The sequence below is a fragment of the Tauraco erythrolophus genome, chromosome 4 (assembly GCF_009769465.1).
Source record: "Tauraco erythrolophus isolate bTauEry1 chromosome 4, bTauEry1.pri, whole genome shotgun sequence".
NCBI classification, from domain to species: Eukaryota; Metazoa; Chordata; class Aves; order Musophagiformes; family Musophagidae; genus Tauraco; species Tauraco erythrolophus.
This window is the reverse complement of record NC_141468.1, coordinates 42,690,866-42,706,846: the sequence shown is the minus strand read 5'-3', so window position 1 is coordinate 42,706,846 and position 15,981 is coordinate 42,690,866. Positions and strand designations below refer to the sequence as shown.

The 15,981-nt window shown below is 40.6% G+C and overlaps 1 protein-coding gene across 1 annotated transcript in view; it reads left to right on the top strand.

Annotated features, from left to right (window-relative positions):
• The first annotated feature begins 8,784 nt into the window (after positions 1-8,784).
• The window catches only part of ZFC3H1 (zinc finger C3H1-type containing), a 44,770-nt gene continuing 37,573 nt past the window's right edge, over positions 8,785-15,981 (top strand). The window contains 2 exon segments of the mRNA XM_086610868.1: positions 8,785-9,373; positions 13,295-13,714. Of these exon segments, the coding sequence (XP_086466994.1) occupies positions 8,785-9,373; positions 13,295-13,714 (1,009 nt within the window).

Sequence of the window (15,981 nt, the reverse complement as noted above, 5' to 3'; positions counted from 1 at the left end):
AGACTCATTTTAGAGGACAAGTTGTCCAGGTGGTCTGTAAAGCCCTAGGAATCCAACAGTATTTACACTGTGGAGCTGTTGAAAGGAAGAATTCTGTTTCCAAAACTAGATTGGCCAAAATTTGTGAAGAAACTGGCTTTAAATGACTGGACACTTTACCATTGGCCCTAATGTACGTCAAAAGCACCGTGAATAAAAACATGCACTACCCCCATAGGAAACTGTAATGGGTAAATCCATTCGGGTACTGCATATCCTACCTAAGCCACCTCATTGATCCAAACTACAGATGACTGATGATGTTGTGTTGAATTATTGCAAAGCCCTAATGAAATGTGTGAGGACTATTCACTCACAGGTAAAAGAAGCCCTTCCAGATCCTGCCTCTGAACGTGCCACTCTTGGGAATCTGGAGACATGGGTCTACACCAAGGTGACACAGAGACAACTCAAGATCAACAGAATGGAACCCATAAAGATACTGTCTTCCAAGAGTTGAAAGTCTTTATATTGTCACTTAAACAATCACAATACCTTTCTTCAGTTGGCCTACCATTATGCTAAAGACTTAGATGTTTCAAAATGTTGGGTGTGTTTCCATATCCCTCGTCACACTAGTGAATATGTACCCACGCTTCCTATGGTATGTAATTCATCCGTAAAAAGACCAGTCTGGAATCCCCAGAGGGCAGAAATTTCTTGTCAAAGATTATGCCCAGTGGCAATACATGGGACCTGGTCTGAGTATATCCAACATGGATGAGCAAGAAGCTTCAACTCCTGCTCCCCACCTGGAATCAGATAACTCTGGGGAACACTTGTTACTTGAAAGCAAATGCAACATGCTACATGTGACACAGTAATTGTACCAAAACTATTAATTGTCAGAATGATACTAGACACTTACTTGATAACTCACAAAACTGTGAGTTGACATCATCTTCTATACATACTTTCTTGGGACCCCACTTCATTAGTGGTACATTTGCATACCTGTGGCTCCCAAAGGACTGGTTTGGATTATGTTATATTGGGTATATAATGCCAGCTGTTCAACATTTATCATCTCTCCCCTATGAAGATCCTCAGAAAATGCAAGCTATGTCAGAAAAGGCAAGAGCGTGAAAAAATTTGGCCTCTTATACTTCCTGTGTATGAAGTAGCAAGAGCCATTAAAAATGGCTTATTAGCTATTATTTAAAGCAAATTGGTAATAACACTGCCGATTCTTACCAAATAATGTCTGAAATCACCGCTGTTGTACAGTCCTCCTTCAAAACAGGTTAACGCTTGACTTTATGCTGCCTTATAAGGGTGAAATATGCACCTTACCTGGAAAAGAATGTTTTAGCTCTATCCCAGCCAATTCTGAAACCTTTTGTGATTTGAGTGAACACATTAAAAAAGAGGCAGCCAAAGCAAAACAACCCAATAACTGGAACTTGTGGAGCTGGTTTGAAAACATTTAAAAATGTAGGGTTGCTAGGTAAAAAAAAAAAAAAAAAAGTACAGTGTTTTATTCATATTACTCCTGTTGATTGTACTGTATGTGCTTGTTCAAATAATGCTCTGTACAATAAAACTGTGCATTAAGAAATGCAGAGATACTGTTGTAACCATACTAACCCTGGCCTGGCAGATGGGACTCGTGTACCTTGACATGAAATGAACAGAGGTGGGAAGAGAAGAAGAAATCCAGAAGAAACGCTGCTTGACAGCCAAGCCTAGAGGCAAGAGCAGATGACAAGATGTGACAGTCTGAAGGATGATGGGTCTTTGGCAGCAGAGGTGTAAGACGGCTGCAGCTTGTCTGCTGCACTCTGGGGGCCTTTCGGGATTGTGAGACTGCGAGGTCTCAAAGGGAGGAATGTGGAAGGAGGCTTTCCTAAGCCCAAATGTTGGTCAAGGGTGCAGCAGCATCCCAAGATGGATAAGCTGAACAGCTGTAGGTCGAGGCCACAGGGCTGCAGACGCTGAGTTATCAGGAACACACGAGTACAACTGCTGTAAAAGAGTTTCCTCCTGTGCAGACGCTGCTGCTCTGCCGTATCAGGCTCCTTCACAAAGCAGCCTGTATCTGCCCTAAACATATGTAAGCCCCAGCACTTTTGTTTTCTGTCAGAGTTTGTATCAAGAGGGCTGAGCCTCTGTTGCTTTCTGCTCTCTCCTATAGCTATAGAAACAACCCACTCCTGCCCAACCTGGTTAACCTTGGGCTAGACTTACAAGTACAATACAAGTAAGAATTTCAAGTACAATACAAGCCCAAGAGAAAAAGCCTACAGTCATCTTTGCTTTAAAGAGGGCACGAGTTCTATGGTTCAATTTCTGACCTTGCTTGCTTACTTCTCCTCAACATGCCATTCATTTCTATGAGTCCTCACAGAGATGCTTGTGTAGAGAGTCTCAAGTACCAACACAGGATTCTCAGTTGTAAATCTCTGGGGATACAGGAAAAGGCACTCAGGTTCCCTAGAGGAAACTGCAATTCTTTTTCGCAATATCTAACAGGAGGAAATTAACTGCTACTTGAGTAACTGTGTTCTATCTGAAGTGATGTGCAGCGATTATTTTATGTTCCTAAAAATAACGCTGCTTCCAAAAGAAGAAAGCTGCTTGTATGCATTTTGGGAAAGACGAAACTCACAGAACCAGCTCTTCTACCAGACACTTTTATTACCTGAGGTGAAAACCTGAAATCACATTGTAACATCTCACAAATTTTGAAGAAGTCTTCAGTACTACTGAGGTGTATTTAATAATTAAACAGCCACAAAAAGCAGACTTTTTCTTATCACAGAGTGAATGTCTGAGAGCGTATCAATGTGGCCGCTTAATTTTTTAGCATCAACTCAGCATAAATATAAAAAGTAAAGAATACAGACCTTTTTGAATTGAAAAGCTTTTATAAATAGACTGCTGTAAAATATGTGATTTTTGTCTCCTAGCTCATATAACTATCTCAGACTTTTACCTTGTATTTTTAACTCATCCAGAGGAACACTCCTTAAGGCAGCATCGCATATAATTTGCTCAAATATATCTCGTGGTGAAATATCATTTGATTTAAGCTTCTGATTGTGTGGCTCTGCCTTCTTTTTGAATGCAATTCTTCACTATTTTTCTCAATCTTACTGCCTCCTCTAATTCATATTGCTTTTTATTTTAGCATGTCTTGAAGGCATTAACTGTGTTGAACAAGAACTTGTTTACACTTAACGTTTATTTTGAAGTCGGAAGTTTCTTCTTAGATATAAGCCTCTTTCTTCTTAGGAAGACTTCTTCAAACATTTCTGTTAAGGAAACTCCCAAATCAGAAGAAATATGTTAGGAAACAGAATACAAATGAATGGGAGATTGTGCAACTTGCATAGTGTAAAATTATGCATTAACCTAACATAATTCTCAGAAATTCAAATACAATCTATACAGTGTTCAACCATTTATGTAGAATGGCTTCATCATAAGATTTTACACTCTCCCAAATGAAGAAACATTTTTGTCACATACTTTATCCTCACCTTATTGCTAAATTAAATTTTCAATTCATTCATGTTTTCTTAATTAGTGAAAAATAAAATCCTCATTATTTAGAGTCCATCATATTTAAGATTATAATTGTTTGAGTATAGGACAAGGGGCAATGGCTTTAAACTGAAAGAGGGTAGATTCGATTAGATCTAAGGAAGAAATTCTTCACTATGAGGGTGGTGAGGCACTGGAACAGGTTGTCCAGAGAAGCTGTGGATGCCCCATCCCTGGAAGTGTTCAAGGCTAGGTTGGATGAAGCTTTGGGCAACCTGGTGTAATGGAAGGTGTCCTTGCCCGTGGCAAGGGAGTTGGAACCAGATGATCTTTGAGGTCCCTTCCAACCCAAGCCATTCTAAGATTCTATGATACCAAGCAGAAAACAAACCAACAATCAAACAAAAGGCATTGAAGTTACTTAGTTCCAGAAAGATCCAACCTGTCACAAGTTTGAGGGGGAAAAAACAATGAATATGAATAAGCACTAACTAGTAGCATGTGTATACTCTGTGCATATAGTTTATGTATCCAGCTGTGCTGCATTGATCCTTGCCAGCAGCTAAGCACTCACACAGCCACTTCCTCACTTCCCCCCACCAGCAGGATGGGGGAGTTAATAAGAAGAAAAAAAAAGCAAGAAAACTCATAGATTGAGATAAAAACTAGGTTAACAGATGAGGTAAAGAGAAAAAAAACAAGCATTGCAAAGGGAGTCACTTGCCACCTCCCACAAGAAAACTGATGCCTAGGCAATCTTTGAGCAATGCTCAGCTTGGAAGACAATTTCTCCACGGTCCTTCTTCCTCTACCGTTTTTTTATTGCTGAGCACGAGGTTGCATGGTGTGGAACATCCCTTTGGCTGGTTTGGATCAGCTCTCCTGGCTGTGTCCCGTCCACATCTCCTGGCCACCCCCAGCCCACTCCTGGGGGAACAGGCAGAGTGGAAAAAAGAGCGAGCCTTGAGGCTGTGCAGGCAGGGTACAGCAATAGCCAAAACACTGCCTGTGTTATCTACACTGTTGTAGCCACAAACTCAAAACACAGCACCATGATGGGCTGTGATGAAGAAACTTCATCTCAACCAGATCAAGTACAGCAATACCAGTTTCAATTTAATGTAAAGTGAATTAAGCTTAAATTTGCCTAGATTAAGTCTTGTGTTGGTATCAGACAATTGTAATTGACAATTACTAAGCAGGAACGGAACAAAAATTATAATTAGCCTCAGCCAAACATTATAGTACCAAAAGATACTAAATGTCTTTTATATTCCGAAATATGGCCCGGACCTTAAAGCTCAGGTTGTGCTTCTGAAAAACAAGATTCCACTTTACTAGTAATAATTTAATTTTACTTATATGGTAAACACGTTACTAATTTTCTGCCTCAAACTTTGAAAATTTGATTTTTTTTAATGTTTTGTGGACCAGAAATGAAGTCACTAAAAGCAAAAAACGTCACAGAGACCACTAACTCCAGTATTTTTTTTTCAGCTTTGGATAAAGAGCTTGAGACACATATCATGAGAAAATAAGAGTATGGTAATTTTTTATATCAGGGATATTTAAAACTTTAACAGAAATAATACTGCTAGGATTAGGATAGCTGCACTAATGATCGTAGTTCACATCTGTAAGATATGCAAATGAGTCTTAGTTGCATTAAAGCTGTTTAAGCACCCAGTGACCTTTGCTATTTATATTGAAATACAGAACTTGTTATCAACTGCACCAGCTGAGTCCCAGGAACAGATCTTGAAGATATCTTTTAACTCCCTGAGTCTTAGCAGCTTATGCACACAAATTTCAGTAGTTCAAGAGGTGCAGGTAATATTCAGGGAACTTGACAAAGAATAAATCAAAATCTGTGCTCTAGTATTAAGACATATGCTTTCCTGTATTTTAAATCATTGCATTTGTACTTTACTCAAAACATATTCAGTATTTAACACAAAAATTTGTTCTCCAGCAGTAACATCATCTCTTTGAAAGCCATGAAGTCGAATGCAGCTGAAATTTCTTTATTTTTTGTCTTAAATTTACACATTGCAATAAAACCTCACAAAAAATTCTTAATCTATTCCCCATGCCATAAGCAAGGAAGTTTCTTAACGTTTTCTCTTTGAATGGCATCTCCCTTGCAGTTTGCAAATGTTTACGGCCTCTTGTTCAAACGTGTAGATATCAAAAACATCAGATCAACACATTGTTTTTACACATGCCATTTTATTCTCTTTTCAGAAGAGAACACCTTCAATTTTCCTGTTTATTAACAGTGATGAATACAGTTGATGGATCTGCTGCTTCCTGAAAACATAGACATAAAATTACTTTCCTGATAACTCTAGACAAGAGAGAAAAGCAGGCAGTATCAGATGACTGAAATAAAAGAAGGGACATATGATACTATAGGATATGCAAAGCCACTGGAAGGTTCTCAGGATCTTCTTTTTTGGATGGTTAAGTATATCAACTATAAATTTATAATACATATCATATAACATTGTTGAATAAGTTCAGCACATTTTTGGATGAACTGTAGGCAAACACAGTAACAATTAATAGAGTGGGAATACACACATCAGTTTAACTTCCCATAGAGCTGCTGCTTTTTTGACAATACCTTACAGTTCTATAAACATTTTTCTTCCCACTCTAAAAGACGCTGATACTAATTTCCTGCTGGTGCGTGAAAACACTTCGAAATAAAGGTAACTGTACAAAAGAAAATGGAACCAGATATATGCAAAGCTCTGGGATGCCCAAGTAAGCAAATGTCTGCTGGGAGGGAAATTTCTACAGCCTAGATGTAGAGATATTGAAACTTCTTTGTAACTACAGCAGATCAGATTTCAGACACAGAGATGGGCATGTAGTATTGTTTAAGAAACCTGCCTGACCTCCAGCTGTTACTTCAGAGAGTTTTCAGTAGGTCCTGTGCCATATCTGCTGGCCCTTTGGGGATATTTTTAGTACTGTGGGATATGTAGAATAGTATAAGCCACCAATGAAGCATGATTTCTAGAGGTAATATCTATTTGAATAGAAGAACTGACACAAATAACACACTACTGTAGTAGGATGAATACCTGTAAAGAAAAAAAGCAAACTTTTAACTTGTTTCATTCTTCCTTGTAAATATCCTAATAGAATCCACAATCCACACTGTTTTAAATAGAAGAAATTAGAGAAATTTAGGACATGATATACACAGTCCAATACTCTACCCTGAGTTTTGTATGAAGTCGACTCATTGGAATGGTATCTATTCTAAGTCATGTAGTTTGTCCAGTTAGGTCAAAACGAGAGGACGCAAAGTGTTTTGAGCAAAGAAAAGTAGTTTGTTTGGCACAACATTTTGAACTTTACAAAGTATATGCATTATCAGCTCTCCTGTTCTTGTGGGATCTGAAGAAAATCTAGAGAGAAAGGCAAAGAAGAAAAACAAATAAACACGATACTGAATTTTATTTTTGGTAGTTGTGCTTTTGTAGCACATTATTCACTGAAAAAAAAATCCTTCATCATTCACCCTCAGAAAAAGAACAAAAAGACAGCCTTTCTCCAAGTTTGACAATCGTGGTGTTATGATTTTAATGTAACTCCCAAAACACAGACAAAGAGACTACGTTTAGGAAGGAGACATTGCCGTATTCAACAGTGTGCAGAATCAGACACTCAGGGGAAGTTCCCAAATCAAGTGCAAAATTGAACGTATTTATACACTGAGATTTGCCTATCTTGCTTGTGTGGTACATACATCACACTAGATCCCACCTATCTACTACATTTGCATAATGCTGGTGTTGCAAAACTATATTACACATGCACGAGGTCTCTGTTGGTCGTCGGTGGTTGTTTGGTTAAGTGCCCCCTACTCATTCTGAGGTGAAGTTCACTTCAGGACACAATTACATTTGTTGTTCTTGCCAAATGCTGTACAAGCACCCTTGATGGTTACAAAGTTCCATCCTTGCTCCAGTTTTGTACAGAGTTCTGTCGTCGACCTTGTGAATGTCTTGCCTGATAGAGCCGCAGATAAATGACTGAAACATATTTACAAAGGATTACATTAAAAATTCCATAGGTATCAATGGCAAGTCTGCAAGACATTTAGCATGCATGATCATTGTGAAGAAATTCTCAGGGATTGTGCTAGAAGTTTTAAAAATCAAGTTTTGGAAGTTTTCAAGGAAACACCAATCTGACTTAGAAAGGCTGAAAGGCTTTATTTAAAACAAGGATTCTCCTTCTGCCGAAGAAAGCCATCATTGGGTAGCTGACAACACCCTGGTAGGAGGCTGAGTCCCTGAAACAAACTACAAAGTATCACCACAGTACTCGAAGAAGTGAAATTAAAATAAATTATTTTAAGGAGTTTATGTAATTGCTTTACTCTCTCTGATATTTAGTTTACACTCCTATCAGAGAAGCCATTATGGCCAATCTGAACTTCAAAGCAATTACAGGTTGGGAGAGCTTCCCACAAATGACCCTCTTAATCTGAACCGCAGTGTAGCTCCTGGGAGGGAGCTGGGGGGTCAGTGATGCTTATCAGGGTGCTAGGCTCTGCCAAAACTGCTGCTTTCCATTCTTCAGAAGCCTGTGCACCGTTCTGGGGGCAGCAGGACACGGGCTCAACCAGAAGAGAGTCTGCGGCTCGGCGGAATGGGAACCAACAGGAGTGCCCAGGAAGACTCGTACCTCAGAAGCGTCGCGGTTGGCGCCGCCCCGGACGGTGCTGAGGGAAGCTGCCATTGACAGTGCTGTGGTGGAGTCCAGCACAGCCCGCCGCCAAGCACCGGTTAGCACCACCTCACCGCCCTCCCTCTCCAGGCAGTTCGCTTCCCTTCAACAAAATGGCGGCCTTCCCACTGGCCTCCTTTACCAACATGGCGGGTCGAACCCCCATTGGCTTCCGCCCGCCGCCAGCTCCCCGCTATAGGCTGAGCCACCGGCTTTCCCCGCCCCGTGCCTTACTTGGCCTCGTCTCTCGCTAGGAACTACGTTACCCAGGATACCTCGCGCGCGCGGCGCTCCCATCCCTCCCTCTGTGTTTTTTTTTCCCCCCTTACGTACCGCACCTCCCGCCCCCTCCTGGGCGGAGCGCGCTCTCGCGAGAGCGTGCGCGGGCCGGGCCGAGGGGCGGGGCGGGGTCGCGGAGCGCAGCGGGGCCGCCCTGCGCAGGAAACGAAACCGCCCGAGCGGCTGGGGCGGGCCGCGCGCTGCCTCGCCGGGACCGTCCGCCTGGGCTCCATGGCGGCTGCGGAGGCCGCGCCTGCGGAGGCGGCGCTGGATCCTAGCGGGCTCTCTCCCAAGGAAGAAGGGGAGCTGGAAGACGGCGAAATCAGCGACGATGACAACAACGGCTTCGGGCCGTGTGGCGGCGGCGGTGGCTCCGAGCCCGGCGGCAGCCTCGCCAGCAGCAGGCCCTACTCGAGGCGCAGGCCACCTCCCGGCCTGCGCGGGGGCATGTCCCTCTCCTCCGGGCAGCGCTTCCCCCGCTCGCGGCACCAGCCGCCGCCGGAGATGGGGCACCCGCACGGCCACGGCGGGTATCGGCCCAAGGACTCGTTCCGCTCCCATCCGCCGCCCATGCCGGCGTCGCGGATGCCGTCGGGCTCGCACTCCGAGACGGGCCCCCGGCTCTCCTTCTGGGAGCGCAGCCACAATGCCCTGGACCGATTCCGTTTCCGAGGCCGGCCCTACAGGGGCGGAGGGCGCTGGGGTAGGAGCCGAGACGGCGGCGATCGGGGAGGCAACCCTCCGGGGAGGCCGCCCGGAGGGGGAGGCGGTGCCGGATTCGCCAGCAGCCAGGGCTGGAGGGAACCCTCGCCTCGAAAATGTATCCTTGAGACGCGAGAGGGAGCGGAGGCGCGGAGGCCGTGCTGCTGGGGTGGGCCGGGGTGTGGCAGTGCCGCGTTACGTGGCCGAAAGGCCTGGGAAGACACGCCGTTCCGTCCCGCTCCGTTGGTAGCGGTAACGGAAAGGGTGGCACCCCTTCCAGGCCCAGGGGCCGGCCGGGGCAGCGGGCCCTGCTTCTCAAGGAGAGGCTGCGGGGAAGCCGCATTACTGCCACGACCTGGCTTGCAGCCTGGCTGACCAGTCCCGCGTAGGGAAAAAGAAAAAGCGTAGCCTGAAACAAAGCCTTAGTCGATTGGATCCCAGGCGGCTGCTTTGCTAGCCCGAAGTGCGAGTATTGTGAAGCGGGGTCAGCCTTTGGTGCGGCAGTTTTAATGCATATAATTAAAGTGTTAACAAGCAACCCCATAGCTTGTTAATTTCCCGTATTGGGCAATGAAGGATCCACTGTTTTTTCATTTTAGCTTCCAGCCCTCCAGAGGCTGTTACACATAGCTAAAACTAACTTTAAAGCTAAACCTAAGTTGAACTGGGACTATACGCACAAAATGCGGCTTATATGGGAGTTTAGGTAACATAGGAAAGCTCTATTTATAAAGCCATTGCCGACATTCCTTGTAGGATGTTCTCCATGATTGCTCTTAGATTTGGTTAGGTGACTTTTAATACAGTTCTAATATTTCCTGCTTTTAAGAGTAGGAAATGTGAAAGTGATGGAAAAAACTCTTTTTCCAGGTTTGCTATAGAAAAAAACCCATAAAGATCTGGTGCCAAGTGTAACTGAAGTGCAGCCTGGTATTGAAACTTGATGTAGCTGCATTATTGCTTAAGTGAAAATGTAGACAAGTGTGAAAAACACTGAGCAAGAGAGCTAGTGGTTAAAACCTATTCTCCAGAATCTTATTATTTTATTGTCCTCTGTACCAGTAGCCAAAGGATGCGCGTTGTTTGCTTGACTGTGCTGGTTGATCCCAGGAACAGGAATTTTTCCTACTTCTGCCAGCACTTAAGGCTTTGAAAGCTACTCATTGGATACTGTGTTACTTTAGATACAAGATTGTTTATCCATGTCATTAAACTTTTAATGTGGGTGAAATATGTAAACTAGTAATGAAGAGATGTTTTTATTTAATCTCATCTGGTAAAGTTAGAGCATTACTTCATAAGAACTTTTCATTCAAAGATCTTATCTCAAGAGGCAGTGAGTGAAGATGCGATTTGGCCAGGGTTGCACAGTAAGACGGTTCTAGTGCTGAAAATAGATTTTTTTTTTTTTTAAAAAGTCTGTTAATTTGCAGTGTTGCTCTAAGTACCAGAAAATGGTTACTTTCTGTGTAATGAGTAATTTGCGGACAAACATATTGATCATCTTAAACAGACCTTGTTTGTTTGTGATAATACTTGTTAATACTCAGTCTTCTCCCTTTTAATTAAAAGAGCATTCAGAAACCAATAATTCCATTTTCAAACCAAAAGCAGAAAATGAGGAAATCTTTTTTTTTCTCTTGATACTCAAGATGCACTCTTCTGTTTAAATGTGATAGAGAAGGTTCTAATACTGTTGCTACTTAATGAGTGACATTCCATTGGTTATGGATCATATAGTTCAGGAAGGCCCATGGTTTTCCTTCAATGTAAGTTCTTTTCAGTATTTTTCATATCCTTGCCACCCAAAGGAGTTGGTATTACAGTATTCCTAAACATTGAAGTACCTCCATGTTGCTAATATTGATGTAGTAGGGACATAGTTCATGGGCATGTGACTTCAGAAGAGACCTTCACATCAACTGCTACAAGGAGGCAAGTGGTATTTGGAATTCTCCCAGGAAAGTGAAATGTTTAAGTGTCTGCTAAGAGAGAGAGGTGGCTGTTTTCTTTATCCTTGGAACTAGTACTTTGCACAGTGCTTCGTAGAAGTGTGTGTGTATAAATGGAGTGAATGACACAGTGGAGCACTTCAAGAATTCTTGTTACTTTTCTTTGGATATTAGCTTTCAATAGACTTTTTTAATTCCTAGCAGCTTTAACTTGAAGCTGTTAGATAGTCATTCTGCAGAAATTGTTGCATAGAGAATTGTGGGATTTGGAGTCTGAAATATGGGAGCGAAATAGGACTTTCTGTTCTGTTGAATTCTGAACTCTGTGATTCCCGCTGTACGTTTTTCCCCAGTTTCGTTAGTTGGTCTCTTTTTGATGGTAGGATGAAGTTTCTCTTGAGTTGGTTGAAGAATAACTGTTGTTTTAATGGTTACGTGCCTGTCTGTCTTTCATAGCACTCCATGTAGTTTTACATTCTGTGTGTAGAACCACATATAAATGCAATTTTCTACATCTGTGAAACACAGAATTTCTGCTCAGTTCTCATTGAGGGAGCTCTAGCAATTTTATTATTCTGAGCACAAAAAAAACTTTTCAAAGCTTTGTCTTTTTACCCAACTCTAGATGATTCCAGAAGCTATTGAAGTGTTTCAATAATAGTTAGACTTATTTTTGTAAATTATGTTATATCACTTAATTAGCTTCAGACTTTCCTGCGACTCACAAAATCACTACTGTAGTTGTCTTTTTGGAAGTAGAAATATGTTGGAAGTGAATTTGGTGAATATGCTTTTTGTATAATTGGTGTTATACTGCACACAGCTCTTAGTGTTTTCAGCATATTTGTAGATTGTTTGATTGCCTTCTGGATTTTATGTAGTTTATCTTTATTAGTTTCTGCTTTTTGGGTTGAAGCTTAAAGGAAGCATTGTGTAACAAAACATTTCCTGGTACTACAGAACTTGATTTTGTAGAATACATACGAACGTTCTTCATACTTAGGTTAGAAGTTAACATAGTGAAAGATCCAAGCTGTTGATGCATGTTGTGAGCAGAAGACAAATATAAAGTTATCTTCCTCTGGATTCAGTGTGTCTGCATTCAGAGGACACTTATTTTAGCTTTTAGTTTTACTCCATTTATTGTTTTAAGAGATGATGTTGATGAAAAAGCATTTCACATAACTGGGTGTGAGTCAGCTGTTATCACAGCGGGGTTGATACTGAAAGTAGAGTGAGTCAAACCTGACTTGGTATCCTAAAAGATTTCCCCTCGAGCATGATTATTTTACAGGGTAGTTTAGCTTTCCAAGTGTTAGGTTAAAGTGAGAGGAAGTGAACCTCTAATAGTGACAACTTTTATTCGGGATACAGTTGCCTGAGAATATTTCCATTGCCTGCCTTGGACAACATGTTGTCAAGAAAAATCTGTCACTCGGGCATGCACAGATAACCTTTTCTGAGTAATTAGTAATTCTCAATCCTCTTTTTAACATTTTTTGAATGTTTTGATTCCCAGTATTTAGCCACCATTTTTTTTTATTCCGTTCAGTTGTTGATTATTCTGTGCCTTGCCTCATTTGTTGAGCTATACTAAGTGCAGTGTGTAATTGGGCTATGTCCAGACTTGGCATTTTATGAAAGGATAAAATGAGTGAGAATGAATTTAACCTGTTTTTGGAATGTCAGATGGGGAGTCAATACTTGAGTTACGAACTCTGGAAGTCCAACTTACTCTTTGTGGTGGGGAACCTTCTCAGCATTACAGCTGTTGTTTCTGGGAGCATGGTATGAGCAAGTGACAAGACTTCTCAGCAATTTATGAAATTCCTGTCATAAGTAGGATATTTTAAATTGTTGGTTTGAGAAAATGTTTATTTAAGCTATCAATATATAATAATGTCTACATCTTTTGCATGGTGCTTGTATTTATAAAGGATATTTTTCAAGCTAGCCTTAAGGTAAAATTAAAATATATGAGAATGATCTTAAGTTCTGTTTGTCATAATTTAGTCTTCAGTAGTAATATCGCCACTGTTTTAAGGTTATACGTGTTCTTGTCTTAGTTTTCTTGACCAGTAATTCAGCCAAAACTTTTGGAAGATCCCCATCTAGGAAGCAGAACTACTCTTCAAAAAATGAAAACTCTGTGGAAGAAAGTTTTGAGGATCTGCTCTTGAAGTATAAGCAGATACAGTTAGAGCTTGAATGCATTAATAAAGATGAAAGACTGGCTTTGAGCAACAGGGAAGAAAGTGAACAACAAGATGATGATAAAACAGTGGACAATGAGGACCAAGTAACTGTAGAAAATGACAGTATTACAGCAGATGCTATAAAAGAAGTATCTCCTGAGGAGAAAAATCCGGTTATAGCCTTTCAGGCATTTGAACTGAAACCTCTTAGACAAAAACTGCCTACTCCAGCTGAGAGGAGCAGATTAAAAAAAGGCAAAGAAGGAGCAAAACAGTCATCGCAAAAATCTGAAGTCACAGAATCTGGCCAAGGTAAATACTAGTAAAGTTGTTTTAGCTTGTAAAGTCCTTTTTGCTTGTCATTATCTATCTATATCTATCTATCTATATTAGGTGTTGGAGAAAATTTACTTTAATTAAAATCCTAACTTTAATTAAAATGTTAAACGTTTTAAGTTATAGATTTAATGTACTTAATTCTGTTTTTATGTAATTCCTTGAGTTACATGAACGTGCTTGGAAGCATGTGTTTAGTTTGGTTTTGTTTTGTTTTTTTACTAGTGTGTTTTCTCAGACTAACTGGTAGTTTGGCAGAAAGCATGAGGACAAGATTTGAAGGTTTTAATTGCTGTTCACAGCAGAAATAATTTACTTTCACTTAAAGTTTTCCTTCTGTTTTTCCCTTGTTCTTCATTGCAGAAGCAAAATGTGGTTATTTTTTTAGCTGAAAAGATGGCACTTAGAAACATCTTTTACTGCATTTCATTTTTAAATGTTTTCTTCAGTGTAACAAGTCTGTATGAGATTTTCACCAGCATTATTTTGTTCATAATTGATATTCATGAACAGTGATGAAATCATAGGCCAGAAATAGAAACAATTTGTAGAAGAAATGTAGCTGAAGGGGTAGAGTAAGTATCTTGTTCAGGTAGATCTGGACGGCAGGCCAAAGAGGATAATTGCTCAGATGCGTGAAGCCGTTAGTGGGAAACAAGTTATGTCTAGCTGACCTGCAATGAAGTCCTTGACCTTACTTTTAAGTCTGCAGCAAAATAAGGCAGCTAGCTTTAACTTCCTCTTCTGAGGCTTCATCTAGTTCTAATAAGCGTTTTCTGTCGTTGAGGGTGTGCTTGTGGTTATCACTTGTCATCTTAATGTTAGCTAATTTGTCAATGTGTGTAAACTATCTGTTTGAGTGGGAAGAGACAAAGTAGTAAATGGATGGGTTAAGAACACAGGTGAGTAATTAGTAGGAATATGAAGAAAGGTAGGACTAGAACACTGGAAGTCAGAATGATTTACGTGTACCTTCAGAACGGGGATTTAGGAGACAAATCCTGTAAAGAAACTGAGATTCTGAATTCTATGATTCTAACCTTTTTTTTTCCTTTTTTTTAATTAACAGGAAAGACAAAAGGGGGAAAGAAAAATCTAGAATGAGGTGGTTTGACTACTAATTACCAGTTTTCAGTTAGTAGTCAAACCACCTCATTCTAGATTTTTAAAAAAAGGGTTCTAGTATTCTTTAAGGGGTAATGTAGTTTTAAATGGGAGACAGGAGGAAAAACAACAGAACTTGACTGTAGAAGAAAAAACAGTAGCCTGCAGGAAGAGAACATAGCAAGGCAGGAGTAAAAGCTTTTTAAAAAATAAAACAGTCTCAAAGAAATATCCAGCTTCAAAACTGAGAAGCACTGAAGTTGAAAATACAGCTCATAAGATACTGAAAATAGATGCTATAGCATGCACATTAAAAGCATCTTAATTTTTGCACACCACTCAAATGTATGACATAAAAATGATCTGAAGGCACAGATATTATGTATGCGAGTGATTGTTTATGACTATGTAGTACAGGCTTCCAAAGTGGAAAAACCCAGCGGCTTTCAGTTATTGCAGATTCATGTGTGTAAAGTGAATGTATACTACTTGATTATGCATGTATTAGGAAATTAGGGAAATTTGTTTTTCCCATTATATTAATTTTAAATGATGTACGGGATATTTCACCAGACCTGTTCAAGTTGGATAACTTGTCTTAAAACTCAAGGAAGCTTGTCTGGAATTAATTCTCTGTGGTTCAGTTCTGACAAGAGGCTTTACAGTATCCCCTGCTTTCCTTACCGTGTTACCCATTAGTCTGTTCTGCCTGTATTGTCCCCTTCTGGTTTGAAAGAGCATTTCAGTTTGTGTAGTATGTCCCTGCGTGTGTCTGCATCACAAACTGCTGTACCATCTGTGCCTCCATACTTCTGTCCTGTGGACTGAATGGTTAGGATCTTTGCTTAGTGTAATAATAGCTTTTTTTAATTTTCTTTTAGAATATGTGTGGGTATTAGATATTATTTTTCTTCCTCTTATATGTGTGCTTTAAAAAACGCGCATGTGCAAGCAGGAAGACCTTCAGCATTTGCTACGTAGTATTTTCCCTTAGGTGTAAGGTCTTGGTAAATTTTAAACAGCGCCTTTCTGAATGTGAGTTTTTGTAAAGTGCTAGAAAGAGTAAAAGCTGTATGGAGTGCAAACTTAATTTCTGCCGGTTCGAATTGTGGGAAGGAATCTGTCTTTGAAGAAGGGCT